This window comes from Falco peregrinus, chromosome 4 (assembly GCF_023634155.1).
Source record: "Falco peregrinus isolate bFalPer1 chromosome 4, bFalPer1.pri, whole genome shotgun sequence".
NCBI lineage: Eukaryota > Metazoa > Chordata > Aves > Falconiformes > Falconidae > Falco > Falco peregrinus.
Window position 1 is genome coordinate 99625770 of NC_073724.1, and position 25082 is coordinate 99650851.

Consider the following 25082-nt stretch of genomic DNA (forward strand, 5'->3'; position numbering starts at 1 on the left):
CAGATGCACAAGCACATCTGGATGATTCACCTAATTCCCAAGCAAACACCTCAAGTAGTTGATACCAACAGCTACTGTACAGATCAGCTTTATTTTCCAAGATGCCTAAGGCTGGGGCATGCAAATCCCAGGCGCACAGAAACCGAGGAGTTGGGTCACCCAGTGACAAAGCAAGAAAAAGAGGAATTCACAGGCGGCCGCCTCTCCACGCACCCCACTTCCCAGGAGGGACCCCGAGGAACAGCTTTGGCACAACGGCCGCTCCGCCGTGAGCAGTCACACTGACGCTAGGCTGGCATTACAGCGATTCAGTTGATAGGAGGTTAAAGTTTTCTTGGTTGCGTTCTGTAACTTGCTTTTACTGTTTAGCTGTGAGCCAGGCCTGCTCACCCTCCGCCCGGCTCCAGGCCGCGAGGGCGCGCCTCCCCTGGGAGCGGCTCAGCACTTGCACTGAAGAAACAGCCGCCACCCCCCCCGCGCCCCGCCCGTCAGATTGCGGCTCTAGGACCACGCAGAGAAGAAAAAAACCAGGCTGCCCCAGCGGCCAGGCGCAGCCCCCGCCATCCCGGGGCGCGACGGCCCGGCGGAAGGGGGAGAAGCCCCGCCCCCTCCAACGGCCCTGCGCGCGCTCCCGGCCCGCCCCCGCGCGCCGCGCATGCCCGTTTGGCGGCCGCCGGCGCCGCGCGAGAGGGCGGGGGGGCGGAGCCAGGCGCGGAGAGGAGCCGGGCGGGGGGCGGGGCGCGAGGCGGCCCCGAGGCTGAGGGGCGGGGGGAGGGGGGGCCGGCCGGTGACCCGGCGGCGCTAGGGCCCGGCGGGAGGCGGGGCCGGGCGCGGCCGGGGCGGGCGCGCGGGGTGCTGGCCGCGCGCGCGGGGTCGAGGGCAGCGAGCGTCTGCGGTGCCGGCTGTGAGCCGCGCGCCCGGCCGTCGGGGCCGTCGGGGCCGTCGGGGCCGCGGGCGCCCCGCGGCGGGCGGGGGCGGCGGGCGCTGCCCCCGTCTCCTGCCTTCCCTTCCCTTCCCCTCCCCTCCCCTCCTGCTCCCGCCCGGCCCAGCCCGGCTCCGCTCGGCTCGGCGCTGTGATTGGGCGGAAGATGGCGCTGGGCGGATGGAAATCCTAATGACAGTCTCCAAAATCGCCTCCATCTGTACCATGGTGAGCGAGGGGCCGGGGCCGGGGCCGGGCCGGGGCGGCCCTCTGCCGGCTGCCGGGCGGCGGGGCCGGGGCCCTGGGGAGGCGTGCGAGGGGCGGGCTGCGGGGGAGGCCGGGTGTGCGCGGCGCCGCGGCGGGGGGCGGCGGGGAGGCGCCCCTGGCTCGCGGCGGGGGCGCTGCCGTGGGTGGGGATCGGAAGCGGAGCGGGGTTAATCGGCTTTGGGAGGCTTTCCGCGGTGCGGGCGCGGGCGGGTTTGGTTGGGCCGGGGGCGGGGGGTCCCGGTGAGCGGGGGGGGAGCCGCGGGGTCGCTGCGGGCCGGCGGCTGGAGCGCGCTGCCGCCCGTCGGGGCCGCTCACAGCGGGCACCCTGTGCCCGGGGTCGCGTCTCGGGGAGCGCCCTCCTCCTCCCGGTGCGGTTTGTGAGTGCCCCCGGCTCTCCGAGGAGTGCACCGACGGCGGGGCCGTGGCTGTGTCGCTCGCCGGCGGCCGGGTGCTCTCCCGGTGACCCGGGGAGGTGTTTGCATCCCGCGGGATCCGCTCCGCCGGGCGCGCCACGCGCGGGCGTGCGCGTCCGACTTGTTCGCATCGATCCAGGTCCCGACGGGAGATTCCGCCAGCGATTGCTGTTCCATTACTCTGTCCCGATACGTGACAGCTATAAGTAGATGCACCGATGTGATAAAGCTCTCCCGTTTTTTTTTTTAAAGCGGGGTGGGGAGCTCGGTGGGGTCACTGGTGGTGGGGGGCGGCGCGAAATTTCAGGAAGATCACCCTGGGTCAGTAGAAGTTACTACTTGTCGGGGAAGAGATGCGTCGGTGGTTCATAGCTGAAGATCTCACATCAGTGCTCTTTTCTACGTATTCCATGGCCAAATGAATATTCTGGTTCCCAAATGTATTTCCACAGGGAAAGAGAAGAGATGCTTAAGGGGGAAAATGCACCCTGTCCGTTAGTTTGTTGTTGTGCTGAATTGGGATGATACTGGCTCATAACACCAAACACTGGCAAATGCTTACATTTTACATTATTGGAAACTGATTTATCATTTTCATAAACCTTGCTGCAAAGATGCTTTAACATCTCAAACAGACATTTCGGAGGTGGCCCATGAGAATTTTGAGTGCATGTCTGTCAGCCCATGGGGTGAGATTGCTTGGGTGGTGGTTCATCAGCGGAGGGACTGGTTTTTGCCATACAGGAGATCACATCTTTTCCTTTGGACTTGGAGAGGCTGGCTTCTTGAATTCATGAGCTGTGTACCGACATCCTCATATGGCCAAGCGTTGCAGGACATATGTACTTCAGGAGCCTGCATTCTGTGAGTAGTTAGATTTTAGGTGATACTGGTGAGGAGTCGGTGTGATTGATCCTTGAGCTAGGACAATCTTGTTCTATTGCAATTCTAGCAAACATCTTGACCACTAGTCTTTGTGTCAACATAAATTCAGTGCTGGCCTCTTGATTGAGGTCCAGTATGGGACCTCACTTTTCTGTTTCTGGACAGCATAGAAGTTGCAGGTCTGGACTGTCCAAGCAGCTCGTTTAAGATTATGCTGTATGTATGTTTATTAGAAATGACTTTGTCATTGATATTTAGGTCAATCCTGAAACATTTTTTTCAACTAAAAATCTTCTTATGATTAACTGAAGTGTCTATATCCATGAGGCTGAAATTCTAATGGCAATTAGGTATTATCTGTCCAATCATAATCATGTGCACTGAGGTGGATAAACTCCAGGGATAAGGTTTTTCCTGTGCCTTTCTGGTACATGAGCTTTAATAATGGGACAGCTAGTGTAGGATACCTGCTGTAGAAGTTTTTTCCACACTTAATATATAAGATTGTGCTTAAAAATATTTCAGTAAAGATACTGTGAAAGAAGCACTTGGTATTTACTGTGGAGTTGTTTCGGACAATGCAGTTATGGTCAGGCAGATCTTTTTAATTTTGACAAGAGTCATATACTCACGTTTAAGCATATATTTGCAAAACCAAAAAGGAATATAATTGCTGAGTAATACTGTTTTGGGTTTTTTTTTTTTCTAGCAATTCTTCTTTGTGTCAAACCATTGCTTGATAAACTGCCAGACAACTTCCTAAAAATTCTTAAAAAGTTTTTCTTGCCTTTCCCAGTGCCTCTTACAATACCTCTTTTTGTGTGTGGTTAGTACAAAACCAGTTACGGGCAGTTTTTGTCAAGAGACAGCTTGTGCCTACACAAACCTAACATGCACATACACTTACAGTCTGTAACAGAGCGGTCTGGAACTGTGTTGAAGACGCTCGTCCATAGCAGTTGTGTGTTTCATGATTTACTTTTTTGTATCCAAATTAAAGTTTCGCTTCTACTGACTTGCATTTTATGTATTTTATCCTTGTTGTTCAAGCTCTGAATGTTAGACAGAAATACATTATGTTTTACAGTACTTGCAGGTTGTGTGGGTACATTGACGAGTGATAGCCAGTATTTTTAGTTTGTTAGCCATCATGCCTTTTGAGATGATCTTGAAAGAGCACTTTTTTTTTTTTTTTTTTTTTACAAAGGGTTGGTTCTTTTGTGTGCTTCATTAGTTCATTGATCTGTACTTCAGTGTTCATACCAGTGATGGCAGAGCTCTTCGTGTAGCATTGTCTCCTAGTATTGTATGCACTTTGAGCTTCCTTGGACTATTTTGCTCTACATCACCACTCCCATGGTTCCTTGGCCTGTAGTAACTCTTAATTATAAGGCTGGAGACTGTGGAAAAGCAGTGGCAAACATCTTTGCCTTTGAGTGGTTTAGCCACTGTTCCTGTTGCAAAGTGGATGAGATTAAAAGTGTGATTGATTTTTTTTTTTTAATGTCTTTGCAGTAAAAGTAGAACTTGGCCTTTTACCCTCATCCATGTGTTAAACTGCAGTCAGAGTCTTACCTGACTGAATTATATGGGGGTTTTACGCGTGGCTAAGCAGTGGTGAAGTAACCCATGCTAACTGCAGTGAAGATGTGCCCCAGCCTACTCACCGTACAAGAGATTGAATCTGGTACTTCTGACTTTTGCTTCTCTTGTCTAGAATTCAGCAGACACTTGCCAGCAGTTGAAAGGTGTCAAGTCTTAGAGCAGCTGAAGCAAGAAAGATAGAAATTACCTTTGAAGCTTAAAAACTACAAAGATGTCGATCTCAGACATACAGAAGGAAGTCGTAATGGTAGTAGTACTTGTTTTTCAGTGTTTCTTCTAGAAACTGGTTGATTATGTTAGCACAACCTGAAAAAGTTTAATGGAATTTAAAAATTATGCTAATCTAGAAGTTGTAGCATTAGATGTGAAAAACTTTCCTTCACATTTCGGGTATTTTGTCTACGTGTTCTGTTCTTTATCTGCCAGTTTAGAATTTTATATACAGGGTCAGTGTCACTGAATGTCTTCAGTCATCAATTCAGACCCCCCAGACTGACACAAAAAATGGTATTTTGTAGCTAGATGTTGATTGTATGATTTAACAGTGTGTTCTGCATGAGCAGTCTTCATATCATACAATCCACATTTTTGTTTTGTTTTTGAAAGACTTGTGGAGTTACGCTGAAGGGCTGGCTGTTGTCCTTTTCCTGCCTGTCTCCTGTCTAAGGGTACCGTCACCAGTACCCTTTTGCTCATTTCAGTCACATTTGACAAGGATGAAGAAGTCTCAGGGGTACTTCAGTTCAAACAAGCACGTGGGGAAAAAAGGCAGCTTGGAGGAAACAGACCCTTGAAGTGCCCAGCGGAGGGAAGGCTGCAGCGCACCTCGCTCAGATGTCGTAGCAGAGAGGCTTTATAAAAACACTTAATTGCAAAAGGAAGATTTTGTAAAACTGTGAGCTAGGTGTAGATATATGGTCTTCATTACTGCTTAAGGAATTATTTGTTTACAACAGGGTTTTCAAACCTGATTGTGAAATCTGCCCTTTATGTAAATTGATGTTTGCCAGAGTCAGCCGACAGCCAGAAATGGCTGTGATGTACTCATGCCTGTTCCTTCTAATTGCACTGTCTCCTCTGAAGCACCAATTATAATACTTAAACACTAATTGATGATCAGGTTAACAGATTCCACAGGAAAGTGTACAGAAGACTCATGCCGGAGGAGGTGAGAATTGAGAATTACAGCAAGGAAAGAAAAGTTGTGGAAAAACATAACTTTAACATGAGGAGGTGATAGAAAGGAAGGCAGAGGAGGAGAGCACTAATGTAACGCAGAGAAAATAGCAGTGTTAGGGTATTGCTGTATCCAGCTGTCTGACGTGCTTGGGTAGCAGGGTTGGCAAGAAGGAACATGTGCTGTGTCTCAGCCATGGCATTTCACTCTGGCGTCATGACCTGAGTCCACCTTGATCAGTGGACGGGAGTGTTCAGGCACATGTTCTGTTGTGGTGATTCTGTTGCAAGCGCATTGCATTTTGGAGTATCTGTTAGACAGCTGGGGTAAGAACTTGAACCACAATACGGAGGTTCACTCATCTGTTGGAGCTCTTATCAGGAGAATGTTGGAGCTCTTATCGGGAGAATATTTCATTATAAACGTGACACTAAGATTCAAGCATGATCATGGCATTTGTCGTCATCATTTTTATAGATGTAACATGCTGCAGTAGGGTAATAAAAAGAGGAGTATGTACATTAGCTCTTTAAAATACTGGGTTTGTGACACTACTTAGTATACTAATGAATTTAGACAAATTTGTTTTAAATCAAAATATTAACATGACTTAATCTAAAACAAATCTCAAATATGAGACGCAAAGAAAAAAATTCTGAAGTTGTGTAGCTTTAAAGCAATATTTATACCAGCACAGAGAATTATTTAGTTGGAATACTGCTTAGTTGGATAAATTAAATTATATAAATGTTCCTTTTTCCTTTTACGTGTATGTATAGATATATTCACCTTGCAAGTTGTAAGCACAAAGACACCATGAAATACAAACTTGGGCTCTAGTCTGGCTGATGAAATTTTTAGCTGCGTCAGTGAGAATAGCTTTTACTAGACAAAGCTTGAATATTTAGGTTAGTCATTTTTATAGTCTTTGTATTTACTTTTTAATCTCCTGAAGCAACTAATTTGTATTAAAACATCTACGAATGATTCTTTAAAAATGTGGTGAAAGTATGTCTGTCCATTAATTGGTATAGTCTACTTCTTTCTTTTTCAAATTTATTGAAGGAAAGAGGTGTGTAAAAGCCCTGTATAGGAGGTAACATTTGTTTTGATAGCTTAGGAAGTTTGCTAAAGTGAAATGCTTTTAGCAAATGGTCTATTTCAATAAAGTCTAGCTGATCTGGCAACTGAGGGAAAAAAAAACCCCTCTAGATCTTTTGGTAGTGTAGAACCAGAGTGGTGTATTAACATAAGTAGACCAGAACTGGAAAACATTTTAACCATTTTTCATAAACACAAACTCTTTTTATAATTCCATTAAAATGGGAAATTGTAAAAGCAGCATACTTGTTTTTATGGGACGGGAATGATGTGGGTTAAAAAAGCATATGAAACATACCACAGTGTACAGTTTATCAACAAAGCAGTTGAGCAAATGTGTTCTTCCCCCCCGCCACATTTTGGGTGATTAATGTCATACATATAATATATAATGCTTATATCTATCTGCACTTGTTAGGCAGTGAAAGATTTCTAAGGTCACCATCAGATTCTCTTTTAAATACGTCACAGACTTCCTATCTTGTCTGCTAGTGTAATTCGACCTTTAACTGAAAGTCTTTGAAGGTAATAGTTTTTATCTTTTAGGACCCCACTTAATAAATATCATTATGAGACGTGTTGCACCAACGCTATTGAAAATCCATCAGATCAGAGAAAACTAAAAGGCACCTGATATCATAAACAGTATTACCCCAGGAGTTTTCTGGAATTATACAGTATAAATACAACTGATCTTATTGGCGGTATTATAGTTTTAAACAATATGATTTCATTCTGTATTAGGGGTAGTAAACAAAGTCCATTTCAAGTCTGGCAGCAATTGGGGTAGAACTGTAGAAGCATCATTACATCTTGTCATGTTTTAAAGGTCTATTCCATGAAAGAGCCAAGCCCAGAGATCTAATTCTCCAAGTCTCATCTTCATATGTGAAAGTAATTTATCTTTTAATCCAGTATTCAAAACAGAAGGAAGTAAGACTATATTTAATTGCTGTGAAGGAAAATACGTTGTGTATGCTTCATGGGGCTCAGCAGGATGGGTTTGGTAGACATACCAAATGTGAAGAGAAGATAATTTTGTGCTATGCTATCATTTTCCTTGCCCAGGCAGAGATGGTTTTTTTTGTACTTGATAAAAATTCTTTTGTCTTAGCTCCACATGATTAGAATATACTGGACTATGTCTGAAATGAATTAAGAAAATAACACTTATTTGTAAATATTTTAAAAACGTGAACTGAAACTACCCAAATATTTCATAGTTAGTGTATTACTAACGTGTGTTCTTTTGCAAATAAATGAACAGTGAAGATTACTGAATCCCACTCAGCATATTTCATTTCTGCTTCCTGGGCTAGAAACAGTATCAAAATAATTGCATTTCCATTTTGATTGCAGTTGAAACAACAGATATAAACTGATTTAATGTAGCTATTCTGTTTGTTCTTAATACAGATTCAGATAAATACACAGGAAAGTATGAATTCACATATTCTGATAAAACATAACTGAAAGAGTAACTTTATGTAATTCTTCTTTAACAGAAGATTCCATCAGTCTTTTTAGTTAATACGGTGCATTAATTAGCGTATGCTGTGAAAATCTGTATACTTTCACTAGTGACACAAACAAGAAAGAGTCTTTTAATATATGGTGCAAAAAAAAAAGCACTAGTAAATGAATGCCTCTATACTGAGATTTATTTTTTTGAATTACAATTTTACATTTCTAATATTTTATTCTTGTTTAGGAAAACATTGCTATTCCTGGTTACTGAGTTTCCCTTTTACTTGTAATGTTTTTCTGTCACTTAGGAAGAGTAAAAGTTCTGGGTTTTGGGTTGGGTTTTTTTTTGTTGTTGTTCACTTACCTATAGCTAAGGTCATTTTGAAGAAATTGGTCTTACATATACCTATGCAACAGGGTTTAGTTATGTGAGTCACCTTTTAGCTTTATTATTCCTTGCTTCTTGAGGGAGGTGGAGGGCATTGTAGGAGAGGATCTAGTATAATGTCTGTGAGAAATGGATCTTCAGAATTTTGACAACAAATGTAAGTTTTGAGATAAGAAATTTCTTTTAAAGGTGAAATTTTTGGATTTACTCAGGAAATTTACAATTCAATAAAGCTGATAAACTACTTAAAAGATGACCTGCCAAGTTATGAACTGCTATTTATTCTAGAAAGGGGTAGATCAACCCCACTGTCCCACCCCAGTAAAGCACCAGTGTAATCTTCAGAGCACGTTAGGCTGGTTATGAATCAAGTCTTTGCAAAAGAAATGCTGCCTCCTAGGCTGAATAATAACCAGGTAGGACACTTAAACTGCAATTGTTTGCCTGCTTGCTGCCTTGTTTTTAGACAGTATTTTTAATACAGGGGGGCGCTTTTTTTTGCCCTTTAGACAAGTGCTGGGTGCATTTTCGTTAGTGTTTTAGGCAACGTAAGGTGTGTGGAATTCTGAAGTTCTGCCAGGAATTCCAGTTTACCATCCTTTGGTTTGCATCTTGGGATGGTCTTAGAGTGCACAAATTAGATTCCTTTTGGAGGAAACTAAATCAAACAACGTGGTCCAGCTGCAGCTGGGTGTTCAGTCGCAGAGACAGCCTAGAGCTAATCTGGCAAAAACCGTCTGAAACCCAACGTGTGTGTGCCAGAACATAAGCACCAAGTATGCTTTACAGATTGGCTTTAGTTAGCTTATCCATATGTTAGCTGTTAGTGTGTCTCAGGAGTACTAGTTCAACGTGTAGCACCACGATAGTGTGACCTCTAAGGCAGTGAGAAAAGGCAATAATAGAAGTGGAAATGACATTTAACAATATTATTGCTTTAGCAAGTGAAAAACTAAACAAACAAATGTCTGCACTTTATGTTGGTGGGGTTTTTTACCTTTTCTATTGAAATGTACAGTATCAGGGTTTTTTTAGTTTATTTTAGAACTTTGGGAGAGTATATTTGTAAAACTTAAATCAAGAAAATTCAACTGCACTTAATTAAAAGATACTACACTTCCCTGCTGTGTTTTCTGGGCTTTGATTCCATAAACTGAAATAACACTCATTTTGTTAAGGTTAAATGTGTTAATTTATAGAAACCTCAAGCTCTTTTGAAAATTAAAATTGAGAAATTTAATTAAGGGCCTTCCATGGTAAACACAGATCCTTATCCCTTCATTAAGAAATTAGCATCTAAGGGGATTTTTATAAATCCATAGTATAGCCTTTAACTTGGTGGGAGAGATAAGCAGTAAATGTTGCACTGATTTGAACATGGTTAAACTAAGTTTACTCATGATTTCTCTCCTATCAGTTTGAAGTTAAACACAGGGTGAAGTGTACAGTAGTTCAGCTTTACACCAAACTTCCACTGTGTTTGAGAACACTCTTTGTAAATTGATACTTTAACATTGTTTCCAGGATCAATTTCTATAACAAATAAAAGCTAGGCAAATCTTGTTTTCACGTTGTGTTCCTGTATATACACCTTAGTTGCAGACTTTCCCACTTTGTATAACTATGACAAATACGTGTTCTGTATACCTGTGTAAGTACTCTGTGCTGGAAGGAGGATAATGTAAGGCAGTGTTTGGGGATGTAGAGGTTTTATACTAATATGATGCAACAACTGGTAAATGCTGGTACTGTTGCAATATTGGCTTTTTTGGACTTCTGTTGTGTCTCTGTTCCTTCCCACTTCTGGGTAAAGACCTTGCGTGCTTCCAGTCAGAAGGGTAGTGGGTGTACTAACTGAAGCTGACAGTGTTCCTTTCCCCTGCACAATGTCAAAACCGAGTTGCTGCGTGGGGGCTGAGCACCTATTGTATGGGTTGTGCAGTGAGCCCCCCCAAAGAGGGGTTCATCTGGGGGTCTTCCCGCATCCCAGTTAAGTGGCAGAGGAAGTAATTCTATACTCTGCAGTGTGCATCACAGGCTGAAATCTCCCAAGTCCATCTTGGCTGATGGAAAAGAGGTGGACTCCACTTCTGCCTTGAACCTCTGCTGTCCTCCTGTCCAAAAGCTGATATGATACCGTACTAGTTGGTGGTGCCACAGTGTTCCCATCTGCATCTGTATTTGTATAATGAAGAAGTCAGCTGGGACTGATAATGTGTACTGTCATAACAAATGGAAATGTTTTGCAGTGAGGGATAGTTAGGTTTTGAAATAGCTTTTATGAGTCAGATGTGAACTTGCATTTTAGGGTACTCTTTCGTGCCCCTGCTGCGTACTGTGTTTTCCCTCTGCAACCAACTCGCTGTGCACAATATAAATGTTTACTTTGTGGGGAGGAATAACATCCTGTATGAGAGACAAAAAAGATTGCTGCAGAGGGAAGTCTAAGTAGCTTGAAGGTTTTTATATTGGTGTAAAACATCCTTGCTGTTTTAAAACATCCATAAACAATTGCATTCAAACATAGGTAATGCTGTGCTCTGAAACCATGTGGAAGTCTAAACCTTGAATGAAACAGCCTTGAATAATCAGAAAACAATAACAATACTGGAATATCCGTAGCATGTCTGTCTTATTGCCAAGTCAGGATCTTTGTTGTGCTAGAAAACAAAATACAGTGTTCACATCCATACAAAACAGAAACATCAAAGTTCATACCATAATACTCTTCCTTCCAAAGACAGGACACTGAGCAGCTACTCAACCCTAGCGTTAAAAAGAGAAAAGAATTTCCTAGAAGCCTGCTCTTGAATTTATTTTTAAAGAAGTAGAGATTTTAATAACAGGATAAAAATGCCTCCACAGTTCTGTTGGGTTTTTTTTTTCCTAGGGTTTTTTTTTTTGTAAGTATCCACCTTTCCAGAGCTGGTGGACATATTTCAGTAAGGCTGCTAAACTAAATATTCAGAAGTTGTGGAGTGCTTGAATCTTAAACGAGGTTTTATACCTTTTTTCCTTACCACCAACATCACTATTTGAGAACAGCTTCTAAAGTAGTAAGCCCTGCAGCCAAGTCCCCAGTAAAGGAGAGGCCTTATACTGGATAGTTGCAGGGGATATGACTGATGAAAAAGCAGCTGGGCTGTGTTGCGAGTGGAACAGAGCTGTACTGTCTCAAGTGTAGTTACGGTATCTTTTGCTCTATTCGAGTTAAAGTTGTCACCTCCTCATGGGCCTTTGACCGTGTGTTTCCAGTTTCAGAACTACTAAGCTAGATTGTGTAACCACTCAAGTTCTCACTAACTCAAGTTTTGCAGTACCACAATCACGTCATGTCAGATACCACATAATAGAGTTCCATTTTAATTTTATACATTTTGATACAGTCCTAATTTTAAATTGGTACCCCCTCCCCCATCTGTAATTAATCTGTGAAATCCTGCATGCTGTTTTTAATGCAGGTAGTGATTTTGAATTAATTTTATTGTTATAATATCCAGGGCTATTTGCTACATCTTTAGTGTAAAGAACTAACTTGTTGGGAAGGAGTTGCATCTGTTTTTAAGATTCTTTGCTGTATACTATATACAATTTTAGCTTCACTTTGACCTGACTTTAGACTGGAATATTCATGCTCATGTATTAGTTTGATAGAGGATATATAAATATCAGTGATGTTGTATGCAACAAAAGGAATTTAGAGTTGGATACATTTGCTTTTCTCTAAAAGCAGTGTAAGAACTCATTAGAAAGTGGGTTTTATTTGTTCTCTCAGTTTTCCAAAGTAGAGTTTTTTCTGTCTCTAAATAAAAAAAATCCACGTTTCATTTGAAAGCCAGTGCTTATTGCACCAGTTCAGTCAACAGCCACTGGTTGGAACCACAGTAAACAAAAGTTTCCTTCTCTGACTTGCTTTTTGAGGATCAGACTCAACAGATACTGCTGGGCAAAGGCTGCAGCATTTGTAATGCACAACAAAACTGACTGTTCTATGTTGTCTTTAAATTTTACAAAGTTCAAGGTATTTAGCAAAGTACTCTGAACATTTTACATTTTCATTGTATGCAGAACAGACCAGTCTTTTTGCTTCCTGTGAGCAATCTGCATTTCTTAACTTTTTCTGGAATGTACTCTACAGTATGAAAATTACACTTCTTAAGAGGAGCTCTCCATTTGGCCTTGTATCACTTGCTTTGCAATACTATATTGTCATAGAATCATAGAATGGTTTGGGTTGGCAGGGCTCTTAAAGATCATCTAGTTCCAACCCCCCTGCCATGGGCAATTTAATGCATTTATTAATAATACAATTGTTATTAAAGAAGGCCCACTCTGAAAATAAGAAATACAGAACAGCAAAACAGCACAATTGCATGAAAATACATTAAAATTACCTAACTTGAAGATGTTTTTTGAAGAGAACATATTTGGAAACATATCTCTAAGGGATCTTGGATTATACTGAAATCATTTTCTTGTGGTGGAAGAGTGTTAGATTCTTTATTATAGGTATGTAAGCATTAAGTTATAGCACAGAAGACTTGTTGTCTCCTTTAAGACCTGTGTGAAATGGTTTTGTGAACAGCCTAAACATCCTGAGAGTACAAATCGACAGAGAGGTCAAAGGACTGATTTTTTTTTTTTCTACACTCACACCTAATATCCTGCCAACAAGCTTCTCTTTGCTTTAAGCAACAGACTGACTAAACAAGTTTGGTTAATTTGCTATGTATGATTGTTGAGCTGCGTCACAAACTCCACTTTCTATACCACCACCCCAGGGTACACACAGGAAGGTGTTTTATCTGTTTTCAGTATTTAGTCAATAACTGTTTAGTTATTTTTGTTTTCATCTCTTGTGACTGAGAGAGCTTCAGTGTAAGTAAGTTTAGGAAACCAGAAGTTTTGTGGTTTGAGATCTGATGATGCTGGTTTGGTGTTAGCAAGGTATATAGTTGTGACCAGTTTTTCTGGGTTGGTTTTTTTTTTTTTGGTAGGTTGGTTGGTTTTTGGTCGTTTATCTTTGGCAAAATACTTCACCTTTTTTTTTTTTTTTCCCTCAACTAGTTAAATTCACTCTGTACATAGTTGCAATGCTAATATTTTTTTTACTGCTTTTGATTTTTCTAGGGCGCCAATGCCTCAGCTTTGGAGAAAGAGATTGGTCCGGAACAATTTCCAGTCAATGAGCACTATTTTGGTTTGGTTAATGTAAGTTTCAGTCCCTAACTTCATTACTTTGAAATGCCACAAGTGGATTTGTTAAATTACAGAACAATGACTGAGTGAATAATTAGAACACGGAAAGATATAGTCATCAAATATACACAGTTATTGAAATGTGTTTCAATATTCAGTGTATTTGTTGAAATATACTACTGAAATAACTGTTAAATTGGACTCTGTACTTACTACTTTATTTCATTTTCTAATTGTAGGGTATTTTTAAAATTACACTCTTGCTATTAAAATGTATGTCTTAAAAAAACCTGTTTAAAATATGCAGCTTGTAGTTCATAATATGCCAATCTAAGTGAGTAAATACAGTAAAAGGAAAAAATCTGAGAGAGGCTGTTGATGACATGAAGTGTTCACATCTGCTGTTTGTATTAAGATTTAAAAAAAATACTGAACCCAAAGGGGAAAGCAGTGGTGGAAAAAACATACTGAATTGTTTGATTCAATCATTAGTTTTAAGGAATAATTTAAATTTATATTTCTGGCATTACCAGTGAAAAGTATGTCTTGTTAGAAATTGAATTAATCTGAAATGAAATACTAAACTGGGGCTTCAGAATGTATGTGTTTAAACTAAATTGATTTAACAAGGGCTATCATCTCGCTTTTCTTAATGAAAATGAGTTCTAATGCTGTCCTGCTATGATAACATAGGTCTCTACCTCTAGGGTCTTAGCACTGGGACATGGTGTGAGAGTCTGCAATCCAAGTACACACTGCAGTCAGTGAACACTCTTACTGATAAGCTGATTTACTTGCATCTCAAATGCCATGACTTAAATTGGTGATTTTTTTCCTTTCTCATGAAAATTGAAATACCTTCAAAATGAGGTGTTGTTTCTCTGAAAAGAGGAAATACACTAGTTTAACTGTTAATCCTTGTTAGTTTGGTAGCAGAGCTTAAGCTTTCCATCAATGCTAGTCTTGTCTTTTCTAAAATCTGTTATTCTATTGATAGATAATCTGGCTTCCTAATGTCTTGTCCAAGTCCAGATAGGATTTAAGACTTAACAGTAAAGTTGTATTATATGCCTCATCTTGAAATTTTACATATTTTGTACACTTGAGGAAAGGTTCAGTAAAGGGCAATCTTCCTAATATGTAATGAATTATCAAGAAATTCTGTTTCTGTAGTCCAGAGGGAGTAGGAAATTTCAGGGGAGATCTTTCTTTAAGTCAGTGCCCTCAACCATACACATAAGAGGCGGGCAGCTAAGATACCTCAGAGTGCTCTTAACTTTCTGTGCAATATAGGAATGTTGCATATTTTAGCTTTAAACAATGAAAGTTTTATGTGTAACAAATAGTAATGGGTTTCCATTACATCTATGGCACGCTGGTGCTGCGTTTTTCAGGTACAGTGGTTGGTTAAGGAAATTCAGCCACATTGTTGCTTGGACTGCTTTCACACCTGTTCTACAGATGGTGTTTACTAACACAGTATATATGCCATGAATGTGTATTATTACAGAATTTAAATTATCAGGAAGAGGAAAGGTTGCTTCATTAACAAATTATGGCCAGTGGTCATTCAGAAAGAATGGCAGCTACTGATAATTAAAAGAAACGTTAGATAATTAGATAATAAATTGAGTACTATTAGATTGAGAAGTGATAGAATTCACAATTTTTGCCTTCATTGATTTCTCAGATTGTTTTATAGCAATCACAAGAAATGAATTTCTTAGAGGTTCATTCACATTTACTGCTAAACTTTTCTAATTTGTTTATAGATTTTGTTTGTCCTAACTTTGTCAAGAGTAAATGGAAAAAATGGAGATAATGTGGAAATCAATAGCTCTCTTCTAACTGTGTGATAGCTAGCCATTTGAGATGTCTGGAATGCAGGACAGGATTTTAAAGATGACAGTTCTGATACAGAGATGTTTGTGGTAAATGTAGTGTAAAAGAAGAGAAGGTAGAAGCACAGTCTTACCTCTGTTCCAGCTTTGTGGAAAGATCTAGGTTTTATTCAGAGGATGTGCTGAAAGAACAATTTGAGAGGTAAAAGGAGAAGTAAGAAAGGGCAATTATGGGACACACGTGGGAGACCAGATGTTTGATGGGATGTTTGAATCTGTCAGTGAAAGCTTTAAATGCAGAATTCAGCTTAGGCATTGAAAGGACAATGCCATTCACTAAATCACAGAATCAGGAAATGCTTGGGACACATGATAGGGTGGAAATGTTAATAGTATGTTGTCTCATGCTCATGGACAGTCGGGAACATCAAGTCTGTCTGTCATTATTCATTCTTTCCCTCTACAGTGCAGTAATGTGAACTATTCAAATGCATGTGCTTTGCAAGTTAAATCAATGATTTTATCCAGTGAGTATGAAGTAGTGAATGTTTGTCGTCTCGTAAGAGCTACTCTGGTAGCTCTTCAGCAGTTTCCTAGACTTCTAGAGAAGAAATTCTGGTTATTCAGTCTCTTGCAATGGATATGCGTGTTTGGAGAAATCCTGTTTACTGGTATGGCCCACTGCAACAAATAAAAAGTTGTCAGTGCTGCCAGTGCGTCAGAGTTGGGAGGAACCCTAGAGCTGCACAAAGACAGTGTTCCAAGTAGATCCAAGCTCTTGTAGATCTCTTGTTTGTGTTTGTAGATCTGTGGGGTTCAACAGCCAAGTTTCTTTCCAGTTGTATGTTGCATCTGAAGAGTAAACTATAAGGCTCTAAGCCTTAGTGAGTATGTGGTGGTTTTGTTGCAACTTTCCTGATTGTGTCTCTTTTTTTTCTTTTTTTTTTTGTAATTTTCACACTGGTTTGGGTGTTGTAACTTTGACTTAGGAATTAAAAAATAGAAAGGGGTGTGTGTGGGAAACAAAGTGTGCAGTATTTTTGTGAAAGGAAATAATCTGATTTCTCAGAATTTAGGAAAGAACAGTATGTACTGAAAAAAAAGAGAAAATGCGGTCTTTTACTTTTCTTAGATACATGCTTCTTAAGATGGTCCTCACAGAAATAAGGAGGCAAGCAAGAAACCAGTTGAGAACGTGGGTTAAAATAGCTCTGCTGTATATAACCTCTATTACCTTCCCCTGAATGAGACAGAGGAGTTTCGGTAACCCATACAGGCTGGCAGTTTAAGATACAAATTTACCGTGATGGTCTTTCTTAACAGTTCTCTGCCATTGTCCTGAGGCGGACTTCCCAAGCGCTGCGTTACGCTGTGCAGAGCTGGCGCACCGTACGGGTGCTGTGCTGAGGCAGTGCCACCCGCGCGGGAGGAGGCAGGTGCCTAGGGCTGAGCATCCAAGGAGCGGGAGTAGAAAGAAGTATAGGTGTTCAGTACCTGGTGGGAGGGTGGGGGGACTGGAGCAAGGTCTTTGGTGTTTTCTAAATGAAGGGTGTGCTTTTGCATTGGAGTCAAAGATGGGAAGTACAGTAGTGGTGGTGGTAAGGCCAGCATTTATTTCTGTAACAAATTCCCTATTTCTCAGTCTAGAAACCTCCCTCCCTTCTCCCCTTGTTCAGTACAGGTAGGATTATAATTTTTTAAAGGTTAGAAGCTTTTATTTTAAAACTATTTAAAATTTTGAAGGGATGAAGACTGATGTTTTAGACATAAAACAAATGTGAACTGAATTTTCTTCAGGAGTTTGTATTCAGTCTTCTGTTGCCTACTGTCTTTCTGAATTTGGGTGAAGAAGACCTTTTATGAACTTAAGTCTGCTTGCTTTTATTTCTTGCCCACTGGCGTATAGGTTAACATACATGCATATTAAATTAATCTGAATTTTATGCAGCTTTCTGAATTCCCTATTGCTTCATATTTTGGTCATCTCTCACTGATGTTTACCATTCTAATTAATTTATCATCAGACTGTTCCTTTTTAAAACTGGAATGTTGCAAAACTTCTAACTTGCTGCCTTTTCATCTTCTGACATTTGCTGTAGAAATTTTAGCACTTTTCCCACTTGATTTAATTTTAAGAACTTTCTTAACATTTTAATGTACTTCTCTTTTCATGGCTAGTTCTAATTATCAACTCATAAATAGTTAGCTTACAGTATTAAATGTTTTGACATAAACTTCTGTGTGATTTCATCTTCTTCCTTTAAGGAAAAAAGCCCTGGTTTTCCTCTTAAGTTCATTGACCTACTTGAGTGCAGATTTGGACCACAAAGAAGCTAATATAAGCATTTTCCCTAGCTTAAATGAATAAAAATAATGGGTGTTAATTTCCTCACTTTTTATTATGGAGATCTTAAGACTTCTTAATATCTTTTTTTTTAAATATACTTCTTACTCATTTTTTGAGTGGCAGGTATTTAGAAAGTAGTTCTTCATATTTCATTAATTTAAAACAAAGGAAAACAACTTATTTTTCAGTTTAGTGATTTAATTGCATGGTGCTCTTGTTTGTCATTGTCCCAATTGGGAGAGAGCAAAGAACAGTTACTTCCCTTTTATTCCCAAGAAGTAAAAGCTTTTAGTTCTTTTTTTCTGTTGAAAGAACCTGCTCTTAAAATATCTCCAAATATTGCTATGTAACAGTCTCCCCATCACAATATGCTTAGGATTTGCTACCCATATGTACTATCATCTTTAAATATAATGTAAATATGAACATTATTTTCACATTTTACACAACGCGTGTGGTAGGTATTTGCTTGAATCCACAGGCTGAGTGACTGCAGCTGAAAGGGTGGATTGCTTGCCGAGTGCCTTGTAAAGATTTTTCTCACCCTTTCAGTGTTAGATAATAGATTTCACTGGAGGAGGGCAGCATAAAGTGAGAGTGGCTCTATCCACCAACAGCTCATGGTACCTTCACACTGGTGATAGGGAGGTTTGAGGTGTTGGGGTGAGCTGGAGACAGTGTCAGTGATCACAGGACTCAAGTGCCTAAGAACTGGAAATGAGTCTGGGGAAGAGGGACACCTGGAGTATCCTGGTATGAGGGGAGTTGTGGATGCTTTTCTTGCTGACTCTGCTTGCCCCCTTTCCATTGAGTGGCTTGCCTCCTTCAAAACGCCCGTGTCCAAATTGTGCGTTCTTTTCCTTTCAGTCTTGATTTGAAGCTACCAACTGTGCTGTAGCTTTGCATCCTAGACAAGCCATGTTGCATTGTTTTAAGAAAAATCTGGCATGCCAATCCTCCTTCAGAATCCCCATGTCCAAACTGGGCATTCTTTTCCTTTCAGCCTTGATTTGAAACTACCAACTGTTGCTGTAGGTTTGAATTCTAAACAAGCCATGTTGCGGTGTTCTAAGAAAACTCCTGCATGCCAATCCTGTCACCCTAAAATGAGAACTGAGAACGTAGTAACAGGTTAAAGCAGCTATTTCTGACTTTGATCACACAACTAGTAAGATTTGCAGAATCCAATTTCTGAAGTGTCTGAGAAGCTCTGAATTTACAGCTGAATTTCTTTACAGTACAAGGTCATGCTGTGCCTGTTCTTCACTGCTGTGGCTCACTTGTGGTAGATGGGTATTTTAACCTGGGCATATTTTGGGAGCTGTGAAATTGGTAGTATTTGTTGAACATTTTGAGGTAAGTAAATGCAAAATATGGCTAATAAATGAAATTTACAAGTGAGACGATTATATAGTGTTGTTCAAATTTACCTGGGTTTTTCTTGCATTTATGTAGAGTGTACTTGTTAATCCTTTGTGAAACAGAAATATGCTTTACTATCACCTTAAAGTCAAGAAAAAATGACTTGCAGAAAATGTGCCCCTGCTTATGCATTCTCTTATACTTTGGATTTAATTTTACCCCTCTAAAGTAGTACAATGCAATCTAATAGACCTCTCTCTTATTTTATAGTTTGGGAATACATGCTACTGCAATTCAGTTCTTCAGGCACTTTATTTTTGTCGACCGTTTCGAGACAAAGTCTTAGCATACAAGAGTCAACCAAGAAAAAAAGAGAATCTCCTTACATGCTTAGCTGATCTCTTCCACAGTATAGCCACCCAGAAGAAAAAAGTTGGAGTAATACCTCCCAAGAAATTTATAACAAGATTACGAAAAGAAAACGGTAATTTTTTGTCTTTTGTTATGTAATAATGATAGCAATTATGATTTATTTTTGAAGCTGACATAATGGAATACCTACATATTTGTTACGCATGGGAAAGTGTCCTTGGTGCTGCAGTATAAAGAAGAGGTGACCCTAGAATAAGGGTAACCCTTGATCCGTTTTGAGAGAGAATCTTTGTCTCTCTCTTCCTGTAGAACTCGAGAGTATTGTCAGTGGCTGCTTATAAAATTGCTGGCTCATATTGCCTCTCTATGAATTGTATTTTTATAATCAAAAGTCACTGTAAGACTTTCGTTCTGTGTTTAAAAAAGCATTACTTTTCGAATGCAGAATCAGTCTCCCAAACTGAGTATGTGGAAAGGATGTTAAGACTTCCCTGCAAGAATCTAGCTTAAAACCTCACAAATTTTTAAATTAATCTAGAATTTATGCAATACTTAGCTTGACTTACTTTTTAAAGGATTAATGATGAATTTTAAAATCAGTAAGTAGTGTTTTGGCTGGTTTTTTGTTTGTTTCTTTAGTGTAATTGATATCCTAAATATCAGAAGCTTTCCAGACATTTTTAACGTTTTGTGTTTCTTACCTGCAGGGCTAGTTGGTCAAACTATTTTAGAAAATAATTAAATGTTAAAATATAAATGAAAACTTGCAGTCTTCTACTCAATTTGGATACACTATTATTAAAAAAATATATACATTTTTTCTAAAAATAACCGCTAGATTTAAACAAACAGTATGAGATACCATTTTTAACAGTGCTGCAAGACATATTCATACTGTTGTAATCTCTCCAAGACTATATATGCAGACTAAAAAAAAGTGCTTAAATGTTGTGATGACCATCTCTGTAGTAAAAACAAGAAATAAGATTTCATAATGACATTCCTAATTTGAAGTGACCCCTCCAGCAAATGCACACTGTGAGTTGTAATATTGTTGTTAAAAAAAGCTTTCAGGTAATGTAGTCTCTTACCTATGCAGAATAGAAGGCTGTCATTCAATTCTTTACATATACTTGAGTAAGTATGCTTGTATGTTTGATGCATTTACAGAAATAGTTCATTATGCCAAGAATGTTGACTAGCTATGAAAAATGTGGAGAATGGCTTAAATGGAAAGCAGAAAGTAAACCACAGGCGCCATAAAGTTCTTTCTAGAAAGTGTTCTTTTTAATCTTTAAATATGTCATGACTCTAACATTCTAAGTGGGAGAAGGCAATTGAAAAATCTTCATTAGAGAAATCAGGTGTGAAAGTTCAGCTCTTCTTGGCCCTTTGGGTCTCTCTTAATGGTGATACATACCTTTTCTGCAAATAAATGGCCAAATTGTCAGGCAGTGATTACATGGACATAATATATGCTATTAAGCGCTTACTGTAAAGGTGTATAATTTTGAACTTTAACAAAGAGTTAGTTAAAGAATCAGGTAGGTATGCAACACTGATCTAGATTCTGTTCCAGTCACTATCCAGCTATATCATGGTGATGACTGAGAACATAATCTTAATGTATTCCAGGCTGCAGTGCTGCTATTCCATCTTTATTTTCAGTGTCTTAATATAACATATATGTATTAATGAACTTAAAGCATAGATGGCTGGGAAGCAGCTGCTGGCTTGAAATCAGCCGAAGGGATACCATTATGTTTGCTTAAATCGTAATCATAAAATGAACAATGTGTAGCTTTCATTCTGTTGTACTTGACGCTAATTTACTGACTGGGCACATAGCCCTGGGAGGGCTGTGATGCAGTGCTGTGAAGAACCTCTGAAGTGTTTTATCTCATGAGACTTGTAGCCCTTGTTCTGCCTTGATTTACCTGATTAAATAAAGACATTACAGTTGGCTAGATTCAGAGCTGAACTTACTCTTCTCAAAACTAGCGTGTAGTTCATGATACTTGGTTCATACTCTTGGCTGACCTATTGAAATACTTAACCTCTCCCAGTGATCTAAATGAGCATAAATTTTTCTCTACTTTGCTCTTAACTCAGGAATGGATTTTTTTTTTCTATTTGAAGTTTAGTCTTGGATGCCATCAAGTGAATAATAGTAAAGCTTCCATTTAGTCTCTGTATGCACTTCAAAACTTAAACTTCACTCAGTATCTTTTTCATTCATCTTTTCAGTCCTGGGAGCTATCCCTCCACTGAAGGCCAGTCTTGTAGTATATTCTTGAACTGCAAGCGAATTGCAGGTTATAATCAATTGAAGTAATTGCACACTAGAAGACTTGTATAATGTTAGCCAGTGATACAGGATGGTTTGGAAATTGGCGGGTAAATATCCTTGTAACAATTCCTGGTCATATAAACATAAAAAAACATAAAAAAGAGTAACTTGTAAGAAAGAGTTCAACTTCGTGATTTAATTTGTATCATTGCTATACAATGCAAGTATGTGCCAGTGAAACTTACTCCCCTTCCACTGAATTAATCCTAAAATTATCATGCTTAGAAATGTTGACAAACTGAGAACATGAAGCAGAAAGGATAGTGAATCCATTACTGTCTAGCCAACAAGTCCACCAGTTGTAAAGGTGCCACATATACCAATCTCCAGAAACAGTATTTCAGCTCTTGAAAGACAAAGGGGCCTTAAAGATCACCTAGTCCCACCCCCCTGCCATGGGCAGGGACACCTCCCACCAGACCAGGCTGCTCACAGCCCCATCCAGCCTGGCCTTGAGCACTGCCAGGGATGGGGCAGCCACAGCTGCTCTGGGCAACCTGTGCCAGTGCCTCACCGCCCTCACAGGGAAGAATTTCTTCCTAATGTCTAACCTAAATCTGCCCTCTTTCAGTTTAAAGCCATTCCCCCTTGTCCTGTCACTACATGCCCTTGCAAAAAGTCCCTCTCCAGCTTTCCTGTAGGCTCCTTTAGGTGCTGGAAGGCTGCTCTAAGGTGTCCCTGGAGCCTTCTCTTCTCCAGGCTGAACCACCCCAACTCTCTCAGCCTGCCTTCACAGGAGAGGTGCTCCAGCCCTCTGAGCGTCTTCGTGGCCCTGCTCTGGAGCCACTCCAACAGGTCCATGTCTGTCTTCTGTTGGGGGCCCCAGAGCTGAACACAGCGCTCCAGGTGGGTCTCATGAGAGCGGAGCAGTGGGGGAGAATCCCCTCGCTCGACCTGCTGGCCACGCTGCTTTTGATGCAGCCCAGGGTGCGGTTGACTTTCTGGACTGTGAGTGCACATTGATGGCTCATGTTGACCTTCTTGTCCACCAACACTCCCAAGCCTTTCTCCTCAGGGCTGCCGTCAGTCCATTCCCCACTCAGCCTGTACTGGTGATTGGGATCGCCCTGACCCATGTGCAGGACCTCGCACCTGGCCTTGTTGAACTTCATGAGGTTCACACTGGCCCACCCCTCAGGCCTGTCAAGGTCGCTCTGGATGGCATCCCTTCCTTCCAGCGTGTTGGCTGCGCCACACAGCTCGGTGTCGCCGGCAAAGTTGCTGAGGGTGTGCTCAGTCGCACTGTCTGTGTTGCCAGCAAAGATGTTAAACAGCGCTGGTCCCAATGCCGACCCCTGAGGAGCGCCACTCATCATCACTGGTCTCCACTCGGACATCGAGCTGTCGGCTGCAACTCTTTGAGCACAACCATCCAGCCAATTCCTTATCCATGGGGTGGTCCATCCATAAAATCCACATCTCTTCAATTTAGAGAGAAGGATGTCAGGCAAGACACTGTCAGATGCTTTGCACAAGTCTGAGTAGATGATGTCACTTGCTCTTCCCTTACCCACCAATGCTGTACATCTGTCTTAAAAAGCCACCAGATTTGTCAGGCATTGTAGAGGACTGAAGGCAGTGGGTTGATTAGCATTGATAATACACAGCTGTGGCCTTGCAGCAGAGGCAGTGGGTTGATTGACATGGATGATGTGCACCTGTAGCTCGTTCTGCTAAGTGGTTAAATAGCACTGAGGGGAGGGGAGGGGAGGTAAGGGGGGTTGGGTAGAGGAGAAGCAGTGTGGTCTGACCTCTGAAGGAGATACAGCAGGGACAGTAGAATCTGACCAATGGTAAAGCCTTCTTACAGCCTACTAGTTTGATTGTGCTGCAACATTTGGTGCCCCGTGTGAGGCTGACTGAGTTGGACTCCGGCTACAACAAGGCATGATTTGTCCTTGGTGAAGCTGTGATGGCTGTCACCAATCACCTCCTTATTTTCCATGTGCCTTAGCACAGTTTCCAGGAGGACCTGCTCCATAATTTTGCTGGGCACCAAGGTGGGACTGACTGGTTTGTAGTTCCCTGGGTCGTCTTTTTTCCCCTTTTTAAAATTGAGGGTTATATTTCCCCTTTTCTAGTCCATGGGAACTTCAGCGGACTGTCACAACTTCTCAGATGTGAGGGATAGTGTTTTAGCTACTTCATCTGCCACTTCTTTTGGGACCTGTGGATACATCTCATCAGTTCCCATGGAGTTGTGTGCCTTCAGGTTCCTTAGATGATCTCAAACCTGATCTTCTCCTGTGATTCTGATCAGCTGAGAGCTTTTCGTAAGCTGATGCCCTCCTGTCCTTCCCCCCCTATGTTTTTGGCTTAGTTTATAAAGTACACATTTTGAGTTGATGTTGTCAGGAATGATTCAGGATGTGAAATAAAGACTGGTTTTGAAATTTGACTTCTTTTAAAAACATTTCTGTAGTATAGCACTAACCAATTAATTGAAATTCTGTTGTTTTATCTTGTAGAGCTTTTTGATAATTACATGCAACAGGATGCACATGAGTTCTTAAACTATCTATTAAATACAATTGCGGATATCTTGCAAGAGGAAAGAAAACAAGAGAAACAAAATGGTCGCTTACCTAATGGCAACATCGACAATGAAAATAACAGCCCACCAGACCCAACCTGGGTTCATGAAATCTTTCAGGGAACATTAACTAATGAAACCAGATGTCTTACATGTGAAACTGTAAGTCTGTATATACTTCATAAAACTAATTCTTCCACGTTTCAGAACCTCTGTTTCATGATTAATTTCTTTCAACAAACTAACATGCTAGATCAGTTTTTCTTTAGAAATTTTAATGTTCCTATGAACATTTGCTTTTTTTGGTGGTGGTTGTTAGTTAGAAAATTTCAGCAGCTGATGTGTGAAATGTAGGGAAAGGCTTTTGGTCAATATTAGAAAAACGCCCAACTGAATTTTTGTCAGTGTGATCATAATCAACTTCATAATTTGGGTTGGAAAATTCTAAATTTATGTATTCCTAAGAGCAATGAAGCCTGCTACTTTGGGATGTTGACTTCTCAAATTTAATGTCTTGATAACTTAATGTCATGCTTAGTGATATGTTCCTTGAATAAGTATTCTGAATCAGTTACCACCAATTTCTAGTTTGTAAATTTAAAGCCACTGAAATCAAGGTACTGTGGTTGGCTCTTGGCATCGAGACGTAGACTGGGGTTCTCAAAGAACATCTTAGTGTGCAGAAAAAGTAATCCTTTCCTAAAAGTCTGTCCACCGGAATTCTTCTAATACTAGACCCTAAGAAATAAACTCCTTCTTTGAGTAAATGATACTAAAATTTTCTTTGAGAATAGCTCTACAATAAGAGAAAGCATATATTTCAGAAAAAGCTTACAGCCGGATTTTGCCAGCT

General features: G+C 40.6%; 1 protein-coding gene across 2 annotated transcripts in view; it reads left to right on the plus strand.

Moving 5' to 3' along the window:
- Positions 1–826: 826 nt before the first annotated feature.
- Positions 827–25082, plus strand: part of USP12 (ubiquitin specific peptidase 12) — a 38872-nt gene continuing 14616 nt past the window's right edge. The window contains exons 1-4 of one of the 2 annotated variants that reach the window (XM_055802034.1): positions 827–1150; positions 13356–13436; positions 19245–19458; positions 24165–24391. In XM_055802034.1, the coding sequence (XP_055658009.1) occupies positions 1103–1150; positions 13356–13436; positions 19245–19458; positions 24165–24391 (570 nt within the window). In that variant the 5' untranslated portion in view covers positions 827–1102. Of the gene's footprint in view, positions 1151–1940; positions 2467–13355; positions 13437–19244; positions 19459–24164; positions 24392–25082 lie in introns of those variants that run through there. The other variant, XM_027781548.2, reaches the window with a different exon arrangement.